At 42.2% G+C, this 24933-nt stretch overlaps 2 protein-coding genes across 2 annotated transcripts in view; one reads left to right on the plus strand and one right to left on the minus strand.

Moving 5' to 3' along the window:
- Positions 1–587: 587 nt before the first annotated feature.
- Positions 588–16794, minus strand: LOC311139551 (endoplasmic reticulum resident protein 44-like; the record flags this gene model as incomplete). The annotated part of the gene is made up of 11 exons (XM_084174438.1): positions 16665–16794; positions 13181–13253; positions 12853–12892; positions 12447–12562; positions 5599–5783; positions 5068–5183; positions 4756–4930; positions 3770–3881; positions 3378–3519; positions 804–906; positions 588–692 (listed from the first exon to the last, which is right to left on the minus strand). The coding sequence occupies exons 1-11, from the start codon at positions 16719–16721 to the stop codon at positions 588–590; spliced, it is 1224 nt and encodes a 407-aa protein (XP_084030564.1). The 5' UTR covers positions 16722–16794.
- A 1597-nt stretch (positions 16795–18391) lies between these two features.
- LOC311139555 (inversin-like) overlaps positions 18392–24933 on the plus strand; it is a 41444-nt gene continuing 34902 nt past the window's right edge. The window contains exon 1 of the mRNA XM_084174444.1: positions 18392–18403. Within this exon, the coding sequence (XP_084030570.1) occupies positions 18401–18403 (3 nt within the window). The 5' untranslated portion in view covers positions 18392–18400. The remainder of the gene's footprint in view (positions 18404–24933) is intronic.

Genomic DNA, 24933 nt, shown 5'->3' on the forward strand with positions numbered 1-24933 from the left:
TTGAGATGCAGCCGAGACACTGTAGTCCTCCAGGACCAGGACTAGAACTGAGCTGGATTGAACTGGACTACCCACAGATAGGAACCGTAATGAGACTGAATGACCGGAGCGAAGGATCTCACTCGTCAAAAAATAAAAAGGGTGCTACATTTTTTAAACCTAAAGTAATCTCTGTTTTTTAATTTAGATCAGGATGACATAGACCGACGCTCACTCAGCACAAACATTATTATTTACAAGCTCCAAAAATAAAAGTTAAAACGCTTTGCTTCTTTTTTTTGTCCTAATTCCCCCACACACTATTGTCTTCTTCTTGTTTCATCCTTTTTATCCAAAATAAAAATTGTACACGTAAGAGTTATGAAAATATAGGTTATTCCAACACGGCTGTCATGGATTTTTACGCCTTCTCTCTGGTCTTCCTCCTCCTCTCTCTCTCTCTGTCTGTCCAGTAGGGGTGTTGGGGGTGAGTTGGGGTGTTGCTGTCCCATCCCACTGGCCTGTCCTGACTCTGACCGACACCGGGGCGTGCCATGGGGTCGTGGGTCATAGGTCAGGGTCACAGGGTTGTGGTAAAGTCGTTGAGGTCACAGTTCGTCACGGTCCCTGAGGAGTGTGTAGCGCGTCTCACTGGGGGCCAACTTCTGGAAGGAACTCTCTGGCGGGTTACTGGCCACCTCACCGATCTCCTCCTGATGAAATAACACAGTTATACACACACACACCTCCCTGTACTACTGCAATGACACCGTTTTATACACACAGAATGAGGGTGTACTAGTATGCTTGTGAGGTGTTCTGACCTGTCCAGGTGTGCTGTCTGTCGGGTCTGGGCCGTGGTGGAACACTCGGTGTAACTTCCCAGAGTGGAGGTCCAGAACAAACTGCCTCAGCTTCCCAGGGATCCTACGCACACACATTAATATAATAATTAGGCCTACCAATGACATTACTGAAGTGTCGTTGATGAGAGAAGGTCATAAACTGATATCACATCAGAGCTGGTCCCATATCAAAGCTGTCTCTGCATGTTAGAGGTGGCTGCAGACACCACACACATACACACACACACACACACACACACACACACACACACACACACAGCTAATGAAATAATTAGATCTCGGTGACAGAGGGAGGGAGAATGCAAACACAGCCACAGACATCCAGAGGAGGAGGTAGTGAATGTGATGTGATGTAATTAGTTGAAGCGGGTGTCAGACCTCAGGGCTCTGTCTGTCTGATCACAGAGGTGATGGGGGGAGTGGTGGGGGAGGGGCTTAGATGGGGGGGGTAAAATAGATTAGATTAAATTACATTTGATTAGTTAACACTAATTGCAGGTGCCAAATCATGTCACATTAGCTCCTGTGTCCGGGGCCGTTAATAAAATAATTATCTAAAAGGTGTGACATTTCAATTAAAATCTGTGGAGTGTATACAATGGAATTTATTATATTTGACAATGCAGATTTTCAACATACAGATCTAAATAATCTAATGACAACAATAATGAGCCATCTGAAATACTGTCACTCAAGTCATACACAAATGAACACTAGAAAAGCCTGGCCTCGAGGGACCCCCCCTTCAAGCCAATGACAAGTATTTTTCGACATCAACATTCTAACAGTCTAATAAATACACTTCATATATGCTATCGCAAAAATAATCATTTGGTTGTGTTTATGAAGGTAACAGAATACGAAAGAAAATGTATTTCAAATAACACAATAGCATTGTCATTAGTTGATGTAACTGTAGACTATATGTAGAAACAAAAAGACACTATAACACAATTCAACTGTTAAAATCCACTAAATAAACACCATCACAAAGATCATTCATCATTCATTTGTTAACCCATAATAGTCTAAGCCCTGTCTAAGCCCTGTCTAAGCCCTGTCTAAGCCCTGTCTAAGCCCTGTCTAAGCCGTGTCTAAGCCGTGTCTAAGCCGTGTCTAAGCCGTGTCTAAGCCGTGTCTAAGCCCTGTCTAAGCCCTGTCTAAGCCCTGTCTAAGCCCTGTCTAAGCCGTGTCTAAGCCCTGTCTAAGCCGTGTCTAAGCCCTGTCTAAGCCGTGTCTAAGCCGTGTCTAAGCCCTGTCTAAGCCCTGTCTAAGCCGTGTCTAAGCCGTGTCTAAGCCGTGTCTAAGCCGTGTCTAAGCCCTGTCTAAGCCGTGTCTAAGCCGTGTCTAAGCCGTGTCTAAGCCGTGTCTAAGCCCTGTCTAAGCCCTGTCTAAGCCGTGTCTAAGCCGTGTCTAAGCCGTGTCTAAGCCGTGTCTAAGCCGTGTCTAAGCCCTGTCTAAGCCCTGTCTAAGCCCTGTCTAAGCCCTGTCTAAGCCGTGTCTAAGCCCTGTCTAAGCCGTGTGGGGGGTTCTACACAACATGTAAAGTGTTAGTTCCATGTTTCATGAGCTGAAATAAAATAAAGAGGAGTGGGTCAACATTCCACAGGCCACAATCCACAGCCTGATCAACTCTATGTGAAGGAGATGTGTCGTGCTGCATGAGGCAAATGGTGGTCACACCAGATACTGACTGGTTTTCTGATCCATGCCCCTACTTTTTTTTTTTTAAGGTAGCTGTGACCAACAGATGTATATCTGTATTCCCAGTCATGTGAAATCCATAGATTAGGGCATAATGAATTAATTTCAATTGACTGATTTCCTTATATGAACTGTTACTCAGTAAAATCTTTGAAATTGTTGCATGTTGCGTTTATATTTTTGTTCAGTATACTAAGCTATATGGATTTTTTTTAAGAAAGTCATACCAAGGATCATTTTGCTATTTGAATAGAAATTTTAAGACCCCTTTATTTTTTCTGTGGGGGTGGGGTGAACAATTATTTTGGGCCTTACTGCTATTAGCCCATACAAAAACATTGAATAACAGATTCACTACATGGAACAACAGATAGTCCCCCCAAAAAATCTAAAGGAAGTTTGTTCTGAAGTGTCTGTCCGTTCGGACGCTACAGACGATTTTGTGAGAAGATAAATTTTTCGGGATGTCTCATGGTCTGACAAACGTTCCATAAGCCGTATCGCAATTGGAGCTGCGAGCTCCACAGCCAGAGCAAATCTATCCTTTGTCTGGATAGGCCCGAAAATGTGACGTGTCGCTCTCCATGCAAATGAGGTGCGAGATTCCACATACTGCATCTCCTCGGAAAGTACGTTAGAAGCGGGACAACCAGACCTTTCACGGCGTGCACATTAATTGATGCTGCGCCGTTCACAGAGCGCGCTGAACACAGAAACATTGGTCGTTACCGGTCGAGAACCACTCAAGGTGACCTAAATAGTCGCCCAAACGCTAAGAGGTTAAAACATTTTTTTACCAGTGAAAGAAAGTAGAGAGGTTATACTTACTCGATGTCTCTGAACTCAGGGTACACATACATGTGTCTGAAGGAGTCTATAGCAATGACAGGACAGTCTGCTGGAGTCTTCTGGATGTGCAGCAGTGGGTGACGGAACTTTTCACAGTCCGCATGCAGGAAGTTTATAGATCCTAGGCAGGAGAGGATAGTTATTAATATCATTGATATGATTTATTAAAGAAGAGATTACCATGACTATAATAGTACTGTTATGTAACAAATATAATGCAACTCTGTCCCTGGCTGGGATGAAAACACAACACAAATAAACAGAACAACAGAGAGAGAGTAACAATGGTCCCAGCACTGAACTCTGTCGCACACCCTTTTATTTCCCCAGGTGATTGGGCCACAAACAGATTTCTATGACAAACACACTACCTTTCTCGCTGATGAGTTGGCGTGCCACCTCGTGCTGGAACTTCTCCAAGCTCTCTGTGTCCTCCTTCACATGAAACAGGATGAGGAATGGGATTCCCTCTTCCGTCAGCTCCTGGAACACACACAGGGAAGAGGAAGAAGAGTGAAGGCGTCAGCATGCTTCAGGTCGGCTGGCGCCTAGCCAAACCAAATGTGTGTGCTCGCATACTCCCTTAAAAACGAGAAAAAACTAGCAATAGTACTGTTTGTCCATTTTGAGACGCCGTAGCCAGTGTACACTTCTTCAAAATAGTCAGAATGAATCCAACTCAAGAAATCTGTCATTAATGTTGACGTTTTTGCAGAGATCTTAGTTGCGCAATTTTGCATCTGACTAAGATGTTTGGTGTTGTATTTTTCAAGTGGAATTTTTTGCATGAGGACGGGTCGTCTCTCGTTGAATGACAACAGGCACTTCATTGAAGAATACCTACTGTTGACCAATCACTGACTAGGGGGCGTAGACTTCGGCTACCGACTTCGGATTGCCCCATGAAAAATAATTGTGCCCGAAACAGCAGAAAAACCCTTGCCGATGTCCAAAACGAACAAAAACTTCACAAAATGTAATATATACACAAACTGTTCCGAACTCCGAACTGTTTCGGCTGGTAAGCATGCGGAAGCCTTTACGGGTCAGTGGGACATTCAGGTGTGTGTGTCTATGCCTTGGTGTCGCAAATGGCGTGGATATCGGTGGGTGCCATCCCAGGCCAAGTAACAATGGGAAAAGCACACCCCCTCTATTAATATGGTAATGAATGAGCAAAGAGATACGGACAGGATTACATTAGGGTGGGGCTGCTGTAGGGGAAGAAGCTCGGTCAGACCTGGAAGACGACCCCCAGGGGTGTGTAGTCTGGGGCTAGCACCACATCTAAATGACTTAATTTAGTCTGAAAGACTGGATCAAACGTTGAGAAGAAAAAGAAGTAGCGAGAACGCACCTCTCCGTTTTCAAAGGTGATCTCGCGGACCAGAGGGACACATTTGTCCTGCGCCCAAGCGTAGGTGAGGTCAAAGTTGGTTAGTGAGCCCAGGTACACCATGTCAGGAACGGTCTCCCCCATCGGTTTATAGATCACATTATCACCGCTGAACCTCTCCGTCTGGGACACGTCACTGGAGGGACCGAGGAAAGGAAAGATGAAAAGATTACTCAAATGCCAGACCCAAAACATATTAACTGTATTATAATCATTTTGTAGACCCTAAGTGCAGTGGTTGGTCTGAAGGGGAAGGGCTGTGGCTTGACTCACCCGAAGGCAGCTAGAAACACACAGTCGTCTCGGAGGATGTTGGCCACCTTCTCAAACGTGTGGTAGTTCTCAGAATCCTTCTGGTCAAAGTAACCAATAATGTTACGCCTGTCCCTCTGCAGAGAGAGAGGGAGATTTTGCCTGGTTCAGTACCAATTCATTTTTGATTATACATTGCTTTAAGGTGTCAAAACCATCAGCAGTGACCAGAAATGCAGTATAACTGAAGTGAAGAGGACAGTGTCATATATAGAGTGGACAAATCTTTAGGAAGGCTTTCTATTGATAGCTCCTTGATGTCCTTGTCCCGTCAGCTGTGTTCTGTATGTCAGTTGCCCTGTATAGTTCTATTTGGTTTTTATTTTTTGCACTGAGATTATTCTGTATAATGAAAAGCGCTGTACAAATGTAATAAATTATTATTAAATATTTCGATTAGCAATGGTCCTAGAACTGAACCCTGAGGCACACATTTTACATTTTCAGGTGTTCGGACAACAACACACTGATTTGTGCATGCCTGATACTCACATCCACAGTGTTGGCCTCCTCCAGACTGTGTATCTCTTTAATGGGATCGACCTTCTGCTGGCGGATGAAGTCAGCGATGGCTGTGACTGACCTCTGACCTCTGTACTCCCTCTTCATCATCATCCCGTTACGGAACAACTTCAACGTAGGGTACTTACTGATCCTGTACCGCTGAGCTATGTCAGCTAGAGACAGAGAGCGGGAGAGAGGGGTGGATAAAGAGAGAGTTTGATATAGAATGAGGGAAAGGGGGAGAAAGGCGGATAAAAGGGGAATGAAGGAAAAGAGACAAGTAGAGAAAATCAGAAAAGGATGGATAGAGACAGGGGGATGGATAAAAAAAGGTGAAAGAGTAAAAGACAGATAGAGGGTGTTTAAAGCTCTAAAGACACAACCGTCAGTCAGCCCCTGATCCCTCAGATGAAAGCCGCCCCCCACTGAGAGTAAATATTCTCACAGCGCTGTGTGTCTGTGTGTGTGTGTGTGTGGCAGGTGTCAGTCTCACTGCAGGGTGTCTCTAAGCTCCAGTCTTCACAGGCAGCAGCAGTTTTGTCATTAGTCTTCAAACAGTTTGCAGGTCATCAATAATTCCCTTTAATTTGCTTTATCTCAAAGGCTGTGCCTATCAAACGCCTGTGTGTGTGTGTGTGTGTGTGTGTAGGGTTGGGGAGTAACGGATTATTTAAAAAACTAACTGTAAATATTGTAATCAAATTACAGATACTTTTGAAAAACTAGATTACTTCTGGGATTACTTTTAAATTCAGAAAGGATTATTTATGACACCTTTCTGTTTTCTCAATGACATTCAAATCAGCATTGAAAAACGACACAAGTTTAAGTTTGTCGGATCACAAGTCAGAGACCACTATGATGACACACCAAATGCGTTTTGATGGTTCGCGGGAAAAGAGCAGGAATAGGCTTTATAGGATACAGTCCAAGCTATGTCTTCTAATGTTGCGACTGCTAAAATGAAAGAAAAGGCTTTATTAAGAGCAAGACAAAGGAGCTGATCGTGGACTACAGGAAACGGAGGGCCGAGCACGCCACCATCTACATCGACAGGGCTGTAGTGGAGCGGGTCGACAGCTTCAAGTTCCTTCACATCACTAAGGAATTAACATGGTCTACACTAGGGCTGTTGTGGTGACCGTATTACCGCCACACCAGCGGTCACGAGTCATGAAGGCAGTAAAATTCCACACAACCGTTTAGTCACGGTAATTAGGCTTCTCCAAGCTCTTATGCTGCTGATGGTCATTAGTAGCCTACCAAACTTGCTAACTGCCTGGTACTCAGCACTCTATTGTCCCTCTAATCACTCTGACATCAATGCAAATGTATCGAAAATCTAATCAAACACTTCATGAGAACACATGAGCTCATGTTGCACAACATTTCTATTGGCTACGCAATTGCGGGAGAAAACAGAGTGATGGCCACTATTAAAAAGAGGAGGATCCCATCAGCTTTCTATAGGCTAGGCCTACTATATTTATTTCTCAACTTTCCTAATATTAAGCACATTGATTATATTTACAACAGGAGTATAGCCTACCTGGCTGGCATGAAAATAAACCACGGGGAAAAGCGTCCTCCATTCGCTATTTAAGTGCATAGGTGACATGTATTTTTTGCCGTTGCCCCTGTTTCCATACAGGTGCATGATAATGGTCCATTCTAAATCAAAACAAATGTCACACATATATTATTTTGTATATGTAAAGACAAGATGAAATCAAGAATAGTCTGATAATATTAGCCTATCACTAATGAATTATATATTATCACTTGTGAATGATGCCCACCATAAGAAACAATGCCTTTTTTTTGCGACTTGTTCGAATCATAGTCACACACCTCATGTAGCCTAGCCCATAGGCCTATACGATTGTATCACAACTAAAGTGGCCAAATAACTTCTTAAAATTAAGCACATTAATCTGCTTTACAAGGGGTGTAGAGCCTAACTGGCATATATAAGCAGCGCGTGAGTTTCAAGTTTGGGGAAGAACATTTTCACCATAAAAATGCACCTTTATAATAAAAGCATTACATGCATAATTGCATTTGAGGTCACTTTTGATAATGGTGTTTTCCGCTAATGGAACATTCGTGCTTATTGCCTACTACCATGTGCGCATTGCTGCGCTTCTAATGTGAAGAAATAGCCTAATAGTTTATCAACATTTTGAGCTAAACGTTCTGATCTGTTGCGTCAGCCACATTGCATAAAAAAGTTGCTTTGATGCTAGTGGTTGTATTAATTTGGGATCTATCGCATCCCACAACTGTCCCAGACTATGTTTGGAATATTTATTTCCTGCACAGAATAGAATAGGTCAACTTTTGTACTATGTGGGATAGTAGATTGGACATAGGCTAGTGCTTTTGCTGTTCGTTAGGCCTACTCATCTTGTTGGCTGATGAAAAGTAAATGTGGACAGTTCTTCCAATATCTTCAATATGCGCCTCGGAATTAAATAAGGACGCGCGCAGTTGCGTCCCCGATGTGTCCGTCTTCACTTGTAGCCTGTGAGAAAGACCCAACCACTGTGACAGAGAGCAGTGTGAGACGCACAACGCAGCACCCCGGGCCGCAAAAGGCAGGGATTTTTTTAGGGTGCATTACTGCCACAAAGGGGATGCCGTCGTGAAATTCAAGGCATTATCAAGTGTTTGTCAAATTGTGAATGAGAGACTATTGGAGTGTGTACAGCCTGCGCTAAAAACAAAGCAGAGCTCATGCCTTTCAAGCAACTTTTTTCAAATCATCATTAGAGTCTCATCATGCAGCCTTACAATGTATTAAAAATCTAAACATAGCCCAATGTTTGTAGAACAACTAAAGTAACATTAATAACTCGAAATGAAGCATATAGGAGTACCTATTTTTTTGTTAACCGCTCAACACAGAATAGCTGCATGTGCACACTCCCTCAAATCGTTTGGAGAAAGTATTTATATTTTATTCAGCTTTGTTCAATTGTATTCTTCATGCTATAAAATAATGCCATGGAATTATAAGCAAATCTTGCCTGCTAAATGAACTAGTGTAGCCCACAGCCATCAGGACCTAACATAAGGACAACTCAGAGTATGCTATTCTTTTCTTCTGAAATATACATTTTCTTCATATAATGCTTCTTTAGACCTGTCTAAAATATATAATGGATTTATTGGGAAGGTGTAGGCTATACTACATGGATTTATTATACTTTTGTAGGCTGTGTGTGAAAGCCAGGAGAAGCTAAATGTGTTTATGTTAATTAACGGTCAATTACAGTGAGACCGACAGTTATTTCCTTGACAATCACCGGCTGACGAAATTTCGTGACCGCCACAGCCCTAGTCTACACACACCAACACAGTCGTGAAGAAGGCACGACAACGCCTCTTCCCCCCCAGGAGGCTGAAAAGATTTGGCATGGGCCCTCAGATCCTCAAAAAGTTATACAGTTGCACCATTGAGAGCACTTTGACTGGCTGCATCACCGCTTGGTATGGCAACTGCTTGGCATCCGACCACATGGCACTACAGAGGGTAGTGCGTATGACCCAGTACACTATTGGGGTCGAGCTCCCTGCCATCCAGGACCTCTATACCAGGCGGTGTCAGAGGAAGGCCCTATAAAAATGGTCAAAGACTCTAGTCAACCAAATCATAGACTGTTCTCTCTGCTACCGCATGGCAAGCTGTACTGATGCACCAAGTCTGGAACCAACAGGACCCTGAACAGCTTCTACGCCCAAGCCATAAGACTGCTAAATAGTTAACCAAATAGCTATCAAGACTATCTGCATTGACCCCCTTTTGCACTAACTATTTTGACTCATCACATACGCTGCTGCTACTGATTATTATCTATCCTGTTGCATAGTCACATTACCCTTACCTATATGTACATATCGACCTCAATTACCTCGTACTCCTGCACATCGACTCGGTACTGGTACCCCGTTTACAGTGCCTTGCAAAAGTATTCATCCCCCTCCGCGTTGTTCCTATTTTGTTGCATTACAACCTGTAATTTAAATTGATTTTTATTTGGATTTCATGTAAAATAGTCCAAATTGGTGAAGTCAAATGAAAAAAATTACTTGTTTCATAAAACTCTAAAAAATGAATAACGGAAAAGTGGTGCGTGCATATGTATTCACCCCCTTTGCTATGAAGCCCCTAAATAAGATCTGGTGCAACCAATTACCTTCAGAAGTCACATAATTAGTTAAATAAAGTCCACCTGTGTGCAATCTAAGTGTCACATGATCTCAGTATATATACACCTGTTCTGAAAGGCCCCAGAGTCTGCAACACTACTAAGCAAGGGGCACCATCAAGCAAGCGGCACCATGAAGACCAAGGAGCTCTCCAAACAGGTCAGGGACAAAGTTGTGGAGAAGTACAGATCAGGGTTGGGTTATAAAATAATATCCGAAACTTTGAACATTCCACGGAGCACCATTAAATCCATTATTTAAAAAATGGAAAGAATATGGCACCATAACAAACCTGCCCATCAAAACTCACAGACCAGGCAAGGAAGGCATTAATCAGAAAGGCAACAAAGAGACCAAAGATAACCCTGAAGGAGCTGCAAAGCTCCACAGCGGAGATTGGAGTATCTGTCCATAGGACCACTTTAAGCCGTACACTACACAGATCTGGGCTTTACGGAAGAGTGGCCAGAAAAAAGCCATTGCTTAAAGAAAATAATAAGCAAACATGTTCGCCAAAAGGCATGTGGGAGACTCCCCAAACATATGGAAGAAGGTACTCTGGTCAGATGAGACTAAAATGTAGCTTTTTGGCCATCAAGGAAAACGCTATGTCTGGCGCAAACCCAACACCGCTCATCACCCTGAGAACACCATGTTTTTCATTGGTAGGGACTGGGAAACTGGTCAGGAATGATGGATGGCGCTAAATACAGGGACATTCTTGAGGGAAACCTGTTTCAGTCTTCCAGAGATTTGAGACTGGGACGGAGGTTCACCTTCCAGCAGGACAATGACCCTAAGCATACTGCTAAAGCAACACTCGAGTGGTTTAAGGGGACACGTTTAAATGTCTTGGAATGGCCTAGTCAAAGCCCAGACCTCAATCCAATTGAGAATCTGTGGTATGACTTAAAGATTGCTGTACACCAGCGGAACCCATCCAACTTGAAGGAGCTGGAGCAGTTTTGCCTTGAAGAATGGGCAAAAATCCCTGTGGCTAGATGTGTCAAGCTTATAGAGACATACCCCAAGAGACTTGCAGCTGTAAATGCTGCAAAAGGTGGCTCTACAAAGTATTGACTTTGGGGGGGTGAATAGTTATGCATGCTCAAGTTGTTTTTTTTGGTCTTATTTCTTGTTTGTTTCACAATAAAAAATATTTTGCATCTTCAAAGTGGTAGGCATGTTGTGTAAATCAAATGATACAACCCCCCTCAAAATCAATTTTAATTCCAGGTTGTAAGGCAACAAAATAGGAAAAATACTTTCGCAAGCCACTGTATATAGCCAAGTTATTGTTATTCATTGTGTATTTATTCCTTGTGTTATTATTTTTCTATTTTTGTCTCTGCATAGCTGGGAAGGGACCGCAAGTAAGCATTTTACTGTTAATCTACACCTGTGCTTTATGAAGCATGTGACAAATAAAATATGATTTTGATTTGACTGCTATCAGCATCCAAAGATTATACATTCAACTTGAATAAAAACTTGGAGATAAGGATATCTACATAGCACAATGATGTGAATCACACTGCTGCTCTCTCATTTAGCTATTTGTGCCTTATGAATGTATGGTTGTTGTGGATAGCTGTGGACAAATATACATGTGTATTTTAACCCAATAATGGTTGAATTGAAGAAGTTAAAGTTGCCTATCAATCATTGTTTTTGCGACCAGTGGACAGCCAGTAATAAATGCGCTCTTGTAACAGCTGCATAGTGTGGATCCCAGCCTATAGAATAAACTTTTGAGGGAGTTCCTCCCTTCTAAAGTCCTGCGTGGTATTGTGATCCACATGCTGTCAAAAACAAGTTTAATTTAAGAAGACCACAAGTGGGGCTTTAATTGCTCTATCTAATTCGTGCTGATTCCCAAAACAATGTCCATAGGCTTATTGGACACATGCTCAAACTCGCACACTTTTGATCGACTTAAACAGCTGCAAATTATCGAGATACCAGAGTGTCACCAACAAAAACTTAAACAATAGGCCTATAGCAAATGCAGCATATGGCATTCATTTTCCCACATGCAAATAGCACTTTTGGTTAGTGCTCAAACGCATGCCATTCCATGAGAGCAGCATTTCCTTTTCAACTTGAAGCAATGAGCCCAATCAGTCCTCCATGACAACAAAATCATTAACAACAGAGTAGGGTAATAAGTCCTTAGTTTTGGGGTTATATTTTGGGGTTATGCTCAGGTTAAACAATTTGGCTTATCTATATTTCCATATCCTATTCTTGTTGATCAAGAGTATTACATGAATTGGAATGACTGGAACTCTGACAGACTTTTAATGTAAAGATATAGCCTAATCGTATTATTATCTGTATTGAAGTAGAAAGCAATGGTTTAGAAGAAGCCTACATAACCCATAAAGTAAAATGCAACATCCATTTATGGCCAGCTATGTAAACTATAACATTGATTGATCCTACAATAGATGTCGTTTAATTGGTAATATACATTTGTATCTCCTTCTAATGCCTCTTAAGGGGAAAGTAATGTAAAACTAACTAAAAGTAATCAGATTACGTTACCGAGTTTGGGTAAACCAAAAGTTACATTACGGATTACAATTTTGGACTGTGTGTGCGCGTACGTGCGTGTCACTCACAGTGCTGATCGCAGTCGACTCGCGCAAACACCACCTGAGTGACATCAGGAAACTCCTCCCTCGCGATGTTCGATGCCTCCTCAAAGATAGGCTGGAGCATCTGGCTGAATCTACACCTGGGGGGAGAATGTGGGTATAATTTGCTTATCCAAATTAGATTTCATATTGTTACCCTTTGGAGGAACTGTCATACTGTAATTGCTTTGGCCACATTGCATTACTCTCCAGCCATGATGCCACTAAAGCATGTTGGAATTCTAATTCATTACACACACACACAGCCATATCTGGTACATGAGTTAAACACACACAAGGCAAACAACTGATGTGGACACAAAGAAAATGTATGCAAACAGACAATTGAGTAGGCGATGACAAATGTTCACAGGAGAAGTAACACACTTACCAGTCTGCATAGAAATTAACCAACGCCACTCCAGCATTGTCTGTGAGGAAACAAACACGTTACACCCACTGTTTTACAACAACGTCAAACACACAGGAATTAAAGTACATTTACACATACTCATAGGCAAGGGAGGTTTGTGTGAATCATTAGTGTTATTCATACAGTTAAACAGCCACAACTACAAGGCGTCGAGGAAGGAGAGAGTGACAACACAAGATAGAGAAATACAGGGAGAGATTGAGGGAGGGAGGAAGTGACAGAGAGAACGAAGGATAGATGAGAGCCAGAGAGATGTCTGTAACAGGTTATAGAGTCAATGTCTTACTGAGGATGTCTTCAATGTTTCCTGTGTCTAGACTGGTAATCTCAGCCTGGCCTGGAGTGGAGAGACCAGTCACCTAGATCCAGTGAAGAAAGGGTTAATGAGGGTGATGATATGGCTAGGACCAGTCCCTCACACAGATGTGACATCAGCCCAGTCCAAAAACGACCACTAGACATTCAGTGATTGCAGAGTTGACGGAAGAAGTTCTAAAGCTACTGTCCTATTGTTTACATGAATTCCCTTGTTGCCGTTTCCAGACCAGGCAAACAAGTGAGAAAGCATATTTTTCCTCTTTGGCTCCCTCCCTCTGTTTTTATTATTTATCCATATGAGTCCTGTTGAGATCCAGATATCTCAGTTCTCTGATGGACGTTGACGCCACAGGTGATGTGGAACAGAGGACTCTGTTCTCAAGGTCAAAGTCAAACTTCACCATGGACTGGGCGACCAGGACAGTGCCATACACTGGACATGGAGGCAGAGACAGAAGTGGAAGCGAGACATCACACTGCATACTATTTTCTGGTTCATATACAGTCAATGAACTAAGCAGACCAGACCCAGCTGCTATCGCATTTGTGTCTATGGGATAGCCACCCCTTAAGCAGACCGGAACTGTGACCATTTTTGCCAATGGTAAACGTAAGACATCTTCATTTATCCACCATATTTGACGGAGAGTGGTGTTACTGGAGATGCTCTACTACTCGGAGTCTCACATTCCCTGGAAGATTAAACATATTTCTCTGCATCTCAGCCAGCAGCTCAGAGTCCTATGACAGCGCACTCCAATTCTCTGCTACCACCATAACAATAACTTCACACAAACACAGTAACAAGAGCTACAGTCACTAGACTGATAGTTGAGCTTAGGACTTAGGAGAGAGGGCTGTGGCTAGGATATAGACTGGGGCTAAGTTAATCATGGCCTGGACTTTCCCATGTATTAATACTAATGGAACCCCTCTAAACCAGTTTCTTAGCAGCATCCTGTCAATGAGGACTTTCAGAACACTAAGCTTTATCTAACATCAGTCGTTTGACACATCATCCAAATCAGCAGGGTGTGTGTGGTGAAGGACACACCCTCTGTTAAGTAGGTTCCCCTGTAGCTCAGTTGGTAGAGCATGGCGCTTGCAACGCCAGGGTTGTGGGATCGTTTCCCACGGGGGGCCAGTATGAAAATGTATGCACTCACTAACTGTAAGTCGCTCTGGATAAGAGTGTCTGCTAAAATGACTAAAAAGTAGCTTTAAAAAGTGTGTATTCTAGGAAGAGACAGACACACAGACACTGTGTTACAGTGCCCTCCGTAATTATTGGGACAGTGACTTATTTTTTCTTCTTTTGAATCTATACTCCAAAAGTTTGTATTTGAAATCAAACAATGACTATGAGGTTAAAGTGCAGACTGTGAGCTTTAATTTGAGGGTATTTTCCTCCATATCGGGGGAACCGTTTAGAAATTACAGCACTTTTTGTACATAGTCCCCCCCATTTTAGGGGACCAAAAGTATTGGGACAAATTCACTTATATGTGTATTAAAGCAGTCAAATTTTAAGTATTTGGTCCCATATTCCTAGCATGCAATGACTACATCAAGCTTGTGACTACAAATTTGTTGGATGCATTTGCTGTTTCAGATTATTTTGTGCCCAATAGAAATGAATGGTAAATAATGTATTGTGTTATTTTGGAGTCACTTTTATTGTAAATAAGAATAGAATATGTTTCTAAACACTTCTACATTAATGTGGATGCTACCATGATAACGGATAATCCTGAATGAATAATGATGAGTGAGAAAGTTACAGACGGACAAATATCATACCCCCCCAAAATGCTAACCTCACCTGTTATTGTAATGGTAAGGGATTAGCATGTCTTGGGGGTATGATATTTTTGAATTTGTAACTTTCTCACTCATCATTTTTCACGATTCATTCAAATTTGTAGAGTCACAAGCTTGATGTAGTCATTGCGTGCTATGAATATGGGACCAAATACTTAACTTTTTAGTACACATATAAGTTCATTTGTCCCAATACTTTTGGTCCCCTAAAATGAAGGGACTATGTACAAAAAGTGCTGTAATTTCTAAACCTGATACGGATGAAAATACCCTCAAATGAAAGCTGACAGTTTGCACTTTAACCACATAGTCATTATTTTAATTCAAATCCAAACTTTTGGAGTATAGAGCCAAAATAATAAAAAATGCTTCACTGTCCCAATAATTACAGAGGGCACTGTATATGTATGTACAGTATGTGTTTTAGGTGACACTGACAGTCAGTGTTAACAGGAAAAGCTGTCTTTGCTGTGGTTTATAATATGCACTGTAACATAGCACTTAAGAGAGAAGGCTGAGTGGTGGTGGATGTCGTTGTACGTAGAAAATGTACACACACTATTTCTGGGGTCAACTAATACAGGACTAGTGGTATTATGTATAGTGAGATCATCTCACAGCAGCCTGGCTGTGACACTCGTCTGTATGCCTGCTGAGCTACAACTGCTTCAGTTTAACAAGAGATATTTCAGTAATTAAATGTTTCCACTGTCTCTGGTTTAATTATGTAATGGTGACGAGACAGCCCTATTGCCAAAAAAATTAATGAATACAGACATATTTGTAGATACTTTCTAGTTACTTTCTAGTTTCTAGATTAGAAGCCATTATAAAAGCCATGAATCGTGCTGATAAACAACTATATGACTTAGTTTAAATCCCTGACTGACTGTACAGAAAGTTTACACTGTAATAGGCCTATATCCTGAGCTGCAGAACAGAGCTGTGATCAGTTCCGGGTTGTCAGCCAATAGGAATGAGCCACAACAGAGGAATTCACCAACCGGCTCCATCATTCCGCAACTTGATTATGGCCAAATTCACTAACTTGTGGTACCGTCCCACGACCTGGCTAGCTAGCTACATTTGTTAGCAAGCAAGACAACTATAAATTAGCTGTTGGCTAACTAGCTAGATTAAACAAACAAGCAAATCTAGCCATGTCTGATAGCTAACGTTAGCTCACACAATCAATGATACGTTGATTTAAGATTCACCATGCGCCTAGAATAAGATACTGTTTGGACTTGCACAGTCGTAAGCTAGTTAAGTTAGTTAACATAACTGGGCAGAGTAAGGCGAGTGAGCACAGAAAAGGAGGGTCATGACTCATGTCTCTACATTGCTAGCTAACGTTACCAAGCTTAGCTAGCCAGCTAGCTGATCTCAATTAACCTGGTTTACCGACTAGCTATTTTAGCCAGCTAGCTAGCTACAGTAATGTAAAGACTATATTCATGTTCAATACAGCTTTATGTTGTGATTGACTAGCTATCTATCACTTTGGAAAACGAATGCCCATCATTCTAACGTTAGCTAACAAGCCAAAGGACTAACGTTAGCTAGCTGCTTGTGAAGCCAGACCGACCGCACTTCAAATACGAGGACGTGTAGCTGCCGAAGCTTCTTACCAGCAGTATCGTGAAGAAGCCGACCTCGAGAGAGGATACTATTGGTGGCAGTTTCATTGTATAGTGGAGTTGATTGAGGTTATTGTGTTGTTCGGTCTTCCCTGTCTCTCGACACCACTCTGCTGCTGAGGCAGGAAACGGACGGGTGACCACGGTAACGTGAGCGATATTTCCGGGTTTAACGCTGAGGTTTATGGGAGTAGTATTTTTATAATGATCTTTAGCAATGATTCCCAATTAGGCTTAAAACTACAAGTATGGCGTCTTTCTTTGGGAGTTAGAAAAATTGGAAATGGGAGTTGTATTTTTCTAAATATTTTGCGACCCAGAAGTTTGTGGTCCAAAGGAACACTTTCTGGGACAAAACTTCTAGCATTAGAGAGTGAGAGAGTCAGGAAGATACTGAACAAAAGAACAAATAACCATAAAAAAAGATACATACATTTTCCTAATGTTGACAGTTGCTAAAGGCATATTTTTCTCAATTATTCCGTGATTTCTAATTTAGTAAGGTAAGTTGCATCATCGTTAGTTATGCAGGCTACCCTGCTAGCTAACTATCAAACTCATGCACCGCTAGTCATTTCTTATTGACCAGATAGTGACATGCTGATTTTGCCCTGTGCTAGTGACATGCTGATTTTGCCCTGTGCTAGTGACATGCTGATTTTTTCCTGTGCATGTGACTAATAAACTCATCTAATCGAAATCAAATATTTTCGCCTGCAGAAAGCCAAGGCAGCTACACAGATTCAGGCAGGATATCAACTGTATTGTAGTCTGTTATTGACTCTCCAGGTGTTACAGTTGTTTTGTGTATTTTCACCCAATCTTTACTGAGGCTGCAAAATGAATAAATCCTTCGAACAACTGCTAAGTTACTGAAATAATACCGTGTGTTGTGTTACTTATTACACAGTTATTACTACACACGTTACAGTTACTACAGTAGAAGATTACTGTCAGATATCTTTGGGACAGAACATCGGCAGTCTGTGTATCCAATACACAAACTAACGTTACCGATGTTCTGTCCTAAAACTAACAGTCAGTGCAGCGTCCAAAATAACACAGTCAGCTGCAGTTACTGCACTTTAACTGAAATCGTTTTTGTAAGGGGTGTAACAACATACAGGTACCAGGCACTGCTTGATACAAAAATATAATTCTCAGAGTAGCCTATGCGCTGCCTCTGTTGTTTGGATAGTAAGTGCGACAGACAAGAGACTTGGGGGATAGGACAGAGATCTGTGTCTGAGCAGTCAGGATGTAGCAGAGAATGTCTATCTATCTATCTATCTATCTATCTATCTATCTATCTATCTATCTATCTAATCTATCTAATCTATCTATCTATCTATCTATCTATCTATCTATCTATCTATCTATCTATCTATCTATCTATCTATCTATCTATCTATCTATCTATCTTCTCTCTCTATCTCCCTGTCTCTCTTTGTCTCTGTCGATTTCTCCCTGTGCCCTTCCTGCTCTAACCAAGTCTACCGTAGAGCCCAGTAGTTGGCATAGAGCGGGCAGGGAGCAGGCAGGGTGTCTGAGTGTGTTGGCAGCGTGGCTGTGAGCAGGTGGGCAGGTCTCAGTGTGTGAGAGATCCTCTCTCTCTCTCTCCGTTGGATCCAGGATCAGGGCAGGCAGGGGACCTGGACGTGCAGCCAAGCCCACCGAGGATGCACTGAGCTGGAGAACATCTGCTGAGGCCTCCCCCTAGCACTGCCATGGTAAGAGTCCAACACACACACCCATACACTCACACTCACAAACCAGCGTATACATCCTCCTCCCAATGATTCATTATAATGTGACCATAGTGTTATCTCTCTCACTACTGTCTAAAGGGTCATGTATAACCATGTGTGTTTCGCTGCCTGTGTGTGTGTGTATGTGTGTGTGTGAGACACTGACTGTGTGCAGTGTGTGTGTGTATTTTATAATTGTTAAGTAGATTAAATGTTGAATTGAATCCCAGCATTAATATTTGATGTGGTAAAGCTGTCCATAGGGGGTTCCCACTTCCCATTGTGTCAGCAGCTCACAGATGGAAACAGTTGTGTGTGTGTCTGTGTGTGTGTGTGTGTGTGTGTGTGTATGTCTGTGTGCTTACGTTAATAGTTGAACTATTAATAATGTTTTATAAGCAGACCTTCTCATGTCTATACTGGGGATTAATAGCAGGAACCGGGTTACCGAGATTTCCCGCCCATACCCACTCCCATTTCCCGGGATAAATAACTGTGAGAAACCGGTAAATTATAATAAATTATTTATATGAACAGCATTATGTGAAATGGAACTGTTAAATGATATGCAATGTCTAAATCTGGCTTCTCTACGGCCTTCTGTGCTCTGCTATCTGCATGATCAATAATCAACGCTCAGGGTGGAGGCAGACAGCGCTGTCTGGAGCGCAGTTCACAATGAATGCATGTATCATCTCATCAGCTGGTAACTTTCTTTCTTGAGACAGGGACATTTGCTTCAACATAGCCTATGGTACAGTAATATTAGGCCTAATACATCTGAATGATAGATTAATATGAATGTGTTTCTAATTTACTCATTTGTCTTTCGGGGTCACCTTATTGTAAACCCCACTTTTATTTTTTGCAGCTGCAGAATTTTAAAACAGCCTATCACTTGAATATATTTGCTTTAAATCAGTGAGCAGGCGAGCACTCTTTCTTAAAGTCTTTCTCTCTTTCCATCAATTCCATTCAAATTGCATCCAAAATAGATAGTCCTCTAGATTGTTGGACAGTTCACAATTCGCAATTACGCAGCTGCTCTCCACTGGCCACTCTCCTTCTTAGCTTTTTGTGGAGTCCCAGGAAAAGCTAGACTAGAATAGCTTGTTGGCCATTTTTTCCAGCATTTCTTATACTAAGAGACTATTGGAAGAGGGATGCAAGCTTGCTCTTGTTTGCTGAATGTTAAATAGAAAGGAGAGAACGCACGATGGCGATAGGCTATAGCAGTAATTTATTCAGACTCATTACCATTCCATCCTCATGAAGTGAAGCGAAAGCCGTCTGCATCCTATTCAAGTAGCCTACTATATTATTCCAGCATGTCATTACAATAATGAAGATAAGGACAACAAAACTTATTTCCTTTAACTGTTGAGAGTGAGGAAGGAATGAAGCAACCATAAAGAGAAGAGGAAGTAGCCTAATACACACAACATGTGGGGAAATATTATCAAAAGTGAATGCGTCAGCCTACTAATTATAAAACATGGAAAATAGGCCCTATTATTATTCAAAATGTATATCAATTCTCTAGCCTATACGTTTGTAGGCCGCATGTCCTGCGCCAGCATCACTTGTTCTCTCCCAACTTCATGGTTTGAAAGAAGTGCGTAATTTCAGTCCATTATACAATACAGTACATAAATACAGTCCACACTCAAAAATATTACTGGAGCTTGTTTCCTATATTTACTCAAGAGAGCATACATCTATGGGCTTTTATGTTTTTCTGTTGTGTGTAATGTGCAGTATAGCCTATCATATGTATTGGATAACAGCATAATCATTTGGGCATTTTTTGGGCTTGGGCTCATAAAATGTCTTTAGTGTAGGGCTTATAACATTTCTTTAATGTAAGGCTCATCTGGCTCAGGTAGCATCTAGCTTGAATATTCATGCAGATCAAAGCTCTAATCCAGATACTGTATATTTAAGATGTCCTGCCCCCTGGGCCCTGCTCCTTTTTACCCTGTGTGCTATCAGGAGCACATCGGACTAATTTGAATTGGGCCATGGGGGTGGGGGCTTTTTGATGAGTTGGTCCTGGAGGTGTTGGAAACTAATCGGATTGTTGTCAGACTCTGCTGTATATAATTGGAGCTTTAGAATAGCACATCATTCTGTCTGATGGATTTATATGCTTTAGAATGACACTTCCAGTTTTGGCGGGAAATACCGGGTTACCCGGGAGAAAAGTGATTTATTCTCGGAATGGAACATTTGTAAAATAACGGGATAATATTTAACCTTAGTCTATACCAACTGTCTGTATGCTCAGTGTCACCTCAGTCACGTGCTGTTCTTTTCATTCCATCTCTCCATCTTTCTCAATCTATTTTATCTCTTATTGATTTTTTGTTTGTTTTTCCAGCTGATTATGTCCCTGTGCTCTGATTCGCCGGCGGGCATGGCTCTCTGCACTCTAATTGGACATTTAATTAGATCACAATTTTAGCCAATTAGACTCTGAGGGGGGTGGAGGAGAGTAGAGTGGCCAGAGGGGAAAGGGAGATCGTCTCTCTCTCTCTCTCTCTCTCTCTCTCTCTCTCTCTCTCTCTCTCTCTCTCTCTCTCTCTCTCTCTCTCTCTCTCTCTCTCTCTCTCTCTCTCTCTCTCTCTCTCTCTCTCTCTCTCTCTCTCTCTCTCTCTCTCTCTCTCTCTCTCTCTCTCTCTCTCTACACCTCTCTCCCTCTCTCTCTCTCTCCAGGGGCTGTCTCATTAGTGATATAATGGGTGATTGTCACAGCAATCCTCCCCCTGTGTTACTCCCTGAGTGGCACCACCCACAGACCCAGTGCCAGGGCTAAGACCTCACTATTATCAAGCCATGGGGGGGAATCCTGGCCTGATCTGATAGTCAAATACAGTTTTTCTCGATTGCTAAGACACATTTCTTGAAACCTTCACCCATTTTCTCAAAACTTTAAACACAAAACCAAATCTTCAAACTATATTCACAAAACCCCTGACTCTTCTGGCAAAATCAAACAATCGCCTCAAAACCATTTAATCTGTGCTCAAAATCAAACAATGCTTTCAGATCATACACACAGCCAGTCAATATATAAACACTACAGAGCGTTCATTAGACACTACATCAAAAAATGGAGAACACAGCGTCCAGGGCATGTAGTTACAGATTTTTTTATTTATTGTATATAGTAAACGCATTTTGCAATTACAGTTTTTCTCGATTGTTTACACACATTTTCTGAAAGCATACCTCATATTCTCAGAACTCTACACACAAATCAAAAAACACACACACAATGGGAAAAACCCCTAAATTCTCCAGCAAAATGAAACTTTACATTCAAAACAATGTTATTTCTTATCAAAATGGTATTTTGTTTTCAAATGACACACACAAACCATCATATGAATAGACATTTATAAGAACCAGCTGAACACTAATGTGCTCAATGTAAAACACTATGATGAATGGAAAACACTTCTTCTCCATTCATCATAATGACTTAGGCCTTTTTTTGGTTCAGTGTTGCCATTACTACAGACAGTACATACATAAGTGTGTTGTAAAATATTTGAGAATATTGTTTTTATACTCAGAACACACAAATAGACGGTAACAAATATATACTGCTCAAAAAAATAAAGGGAACACTAAAATATCACATCCTAGATCTGAATGAATGAAATAATCTTATTAAATACTTTTTTCTTTACATAGTTGAATGTGCTGACAACAAAATCACACGAAAATTATCAATGGAAATCAAATTTATCAACCCATGGAGGTCTGGATTTGGAGTCACCCTCAAAATTAAAGTGGAAAACCACACTACAGGCTGATCCAACTTTGATGTAATGTCCTTAAAACAAGTCAAAATGAGGCTCAGTAGTGTGTGTGGCCTCCACGTGCCTGTATGACCTCCCTACAACGCCTGATGAGGTGGCGGATGGTCTCCTGAGGGATTTCCTCCCAGACCTGGACTAAAGCATCCGCCAACTCCTGGACAGTCTGTGGTGCAACGTGGCGTTGGTGGATGGAGCGAGACATGATGTCCCAGATGTGCTGAATTGGATTCAGGTCTGGGAAACGGGCAGGCCAGTCCATAGCATCAATGCCTTCCTCTTGCAGGAACTGCTGACACACTCCAGCCACATGAGGTCTAGCATTGTCTTGCATTAGGAGGAACCCAGGGCCAACCGCACCAGCATATGGTCTCACAAGGGGTCTGAGGATCTCATCTCGGTACCTAATGGCAGTCAGGCTACCTCTGGCGAGCACATGGAGGGCTGTGCGGCCCCCCAAAGAAATGCCACCCCACACCATGACTGACCCACCGCCAAACCGGTCATGCTGGAGGATGTTGCAGGCAGCAGAACGTTCTCCACGGCGTCTCCAGACTCTGTCACGTCTGTCACATGTGCTCAGTGTGAACCTGCTTTCATCTGTGAAGAGCACAGGGCGCCAGTGGCGAATTTGCCAATCTTGGTGTTCTCTAGCAAATGCCAAACGTCCTGCACGGTGTTGGGCTGTAAGCACAACCCCCACCTGTGGACGTCGGGCCCTCATACCACCCTCATGGAGTCTGTTTCTGACCGTTTGAGCAGACACATGCACATTTGTGGCCTGCTGGAGGTCATTTTGCAGGGCTCTGGCAGTGCTCCTCCTGCTTCTCCTTGCACAAAGGCGGAGGTAGCAGTCCTGCTGCTGGGTTGTTGCCCTCCTACGGCCTCCTCCACGTCTCCTGATGTACTGGCCTGTCTCCTGGTAGCGCCTCCATGCTCTGGACACTACGCTGACAGACACAGCAAACCTTCTTGCCACAGCTCGCATTGATGTGCCATCCTGGATGAGCTGCACTACCTGAGCCACTTGTGTGGGTTGTAGACTCCGTCTCATGCTACCACTAGAGTGAAAGCACCGCCAGCATTCACAAGTGACCAAAACATCAGCCAGGAAGCATAGGAACTGAGAAGTGGTCTGTGGTCACCACCTGCAAAACCAGTCCTTTATTGGGGGTGTCTTGCTAATTGTCTATTCCATTTGCACAACAGCATGTGAAATTTATTGTCAATCAGTGTTGCTTCCTAAGTAGACAGTTTGATTTCACAGAAGTGTGATTGACTTGGAGTTACATTGTGTTGTTTAAGTGTTCCCTTTATTTTTTTGAGCAGTGTATTTCATTTTTCCCACAAAAACAATGTACACAGTGTACATCCCATTCCCAACCAACACAAAGTTGCACATACAGTGGTCTACATACAAAACAGAAGAATTGAATGTATACAGTTACAGTTAAAAAAAAAAAAAAAAAAAAAAACTATGCTGCATCCTCTGTTCTGTTGCGGTCTGGCCACAGCACCTCATCCACATCACAAGCAATGTTTTCCCTGGCCAAGCAGCGGGGGAAATATCGCCTAGCATGGCGATTCCAGCCATGAAAAGCATCAGCTGCTATATCTCCACATGCGTCTTCCATAGCTTGGAGAAGAGCTATACGCGTTTGTGGATTTCGGTCATACACTTTCCATCTCCAGGCAGAAAAAAATTCCTCAATAGGATTGAGGAATGGAGAATATGGAGGGAGATAAACAACTAAAAAGCGTGGGTGGACAGTGAACTAGTTACGAACCAGAGCAGCCCTGTGGAAACTTACGTTGTCCCAAATGACAACGTACCTGAGCTGCTCTGGGCCATCTACCTGATCTGGTGGAATGAGTGTGTTGTGTAGGGTGTCCAGGAATGTGATCAGATGGGCGGTGTTGTAGGGGCCAAGGGTAGCATGGTGATGGATGACGCCGTGGTGGGTAATCGCTGCACACATTGTGATGTTCCCTCCGCGCTGGCCAGGGACTTGAACAATGGCACGCTGGCCGATGATATTCCTTCCCCTCTTTCGTCTTTTTGTGAGGTTGAATCCAACCTCATCAATGAAGATGAACTGGTGCTCCACTGCAGCCACCTCTAGCTCAAGGACTCTCTGAAACACACATGACAATATCAGAAATAGACATGGAGTGGTCACTATTGTGAAGCACAATCATTATGATTACAATACTGAAATATGTATAATTTATACAGTGTTGAGAGTATGCATCAATTGTGGGATTGTATAGGACTCACTTGCACAGAGTTATATCGCAATTCTTTGACTCTTTCTGAATTGCGTTCAGATGGCACCCTGTAGACCTGCTTCATCCTGAGATTATTTCTGCGCAAGACACGGTCCAGTGTTGATAAGCTTACCCTATCAATATTTTGAAATATCTCATTGTTTTCTATAATTTTTCTTTGTATTTGCCGTAATGTTATGGCGTTATTTTCTAGGACCATGTTCATGATTTCAGTTTCCTGTTCAGGAGACAGAACACGTTCCCGACCACCTTGTGTTGGTAATCTTTCGGTTCTGCCAAACGAATAGTAAAATGCTGTAAATACAAAGTAGAAATACATTTCCCAAATACTTGAAACATACTTTATTTTTACAGTCCTACAGAACAGTCCACAGGCAATACTGTACTACTGTACTCATT

Source organism: Coregonus lavaretus, assembly GCF_964263955.1.
Source record: "Coregonus lavaretus genome assembly, chromosome: 13".
Taxonomy (NCBI): Eukaryota; Metazoa; Chordata; class Actinopteri; order Salmoniformes; family Salmonidae; genus Coregonus; species Coregonus lavaretus.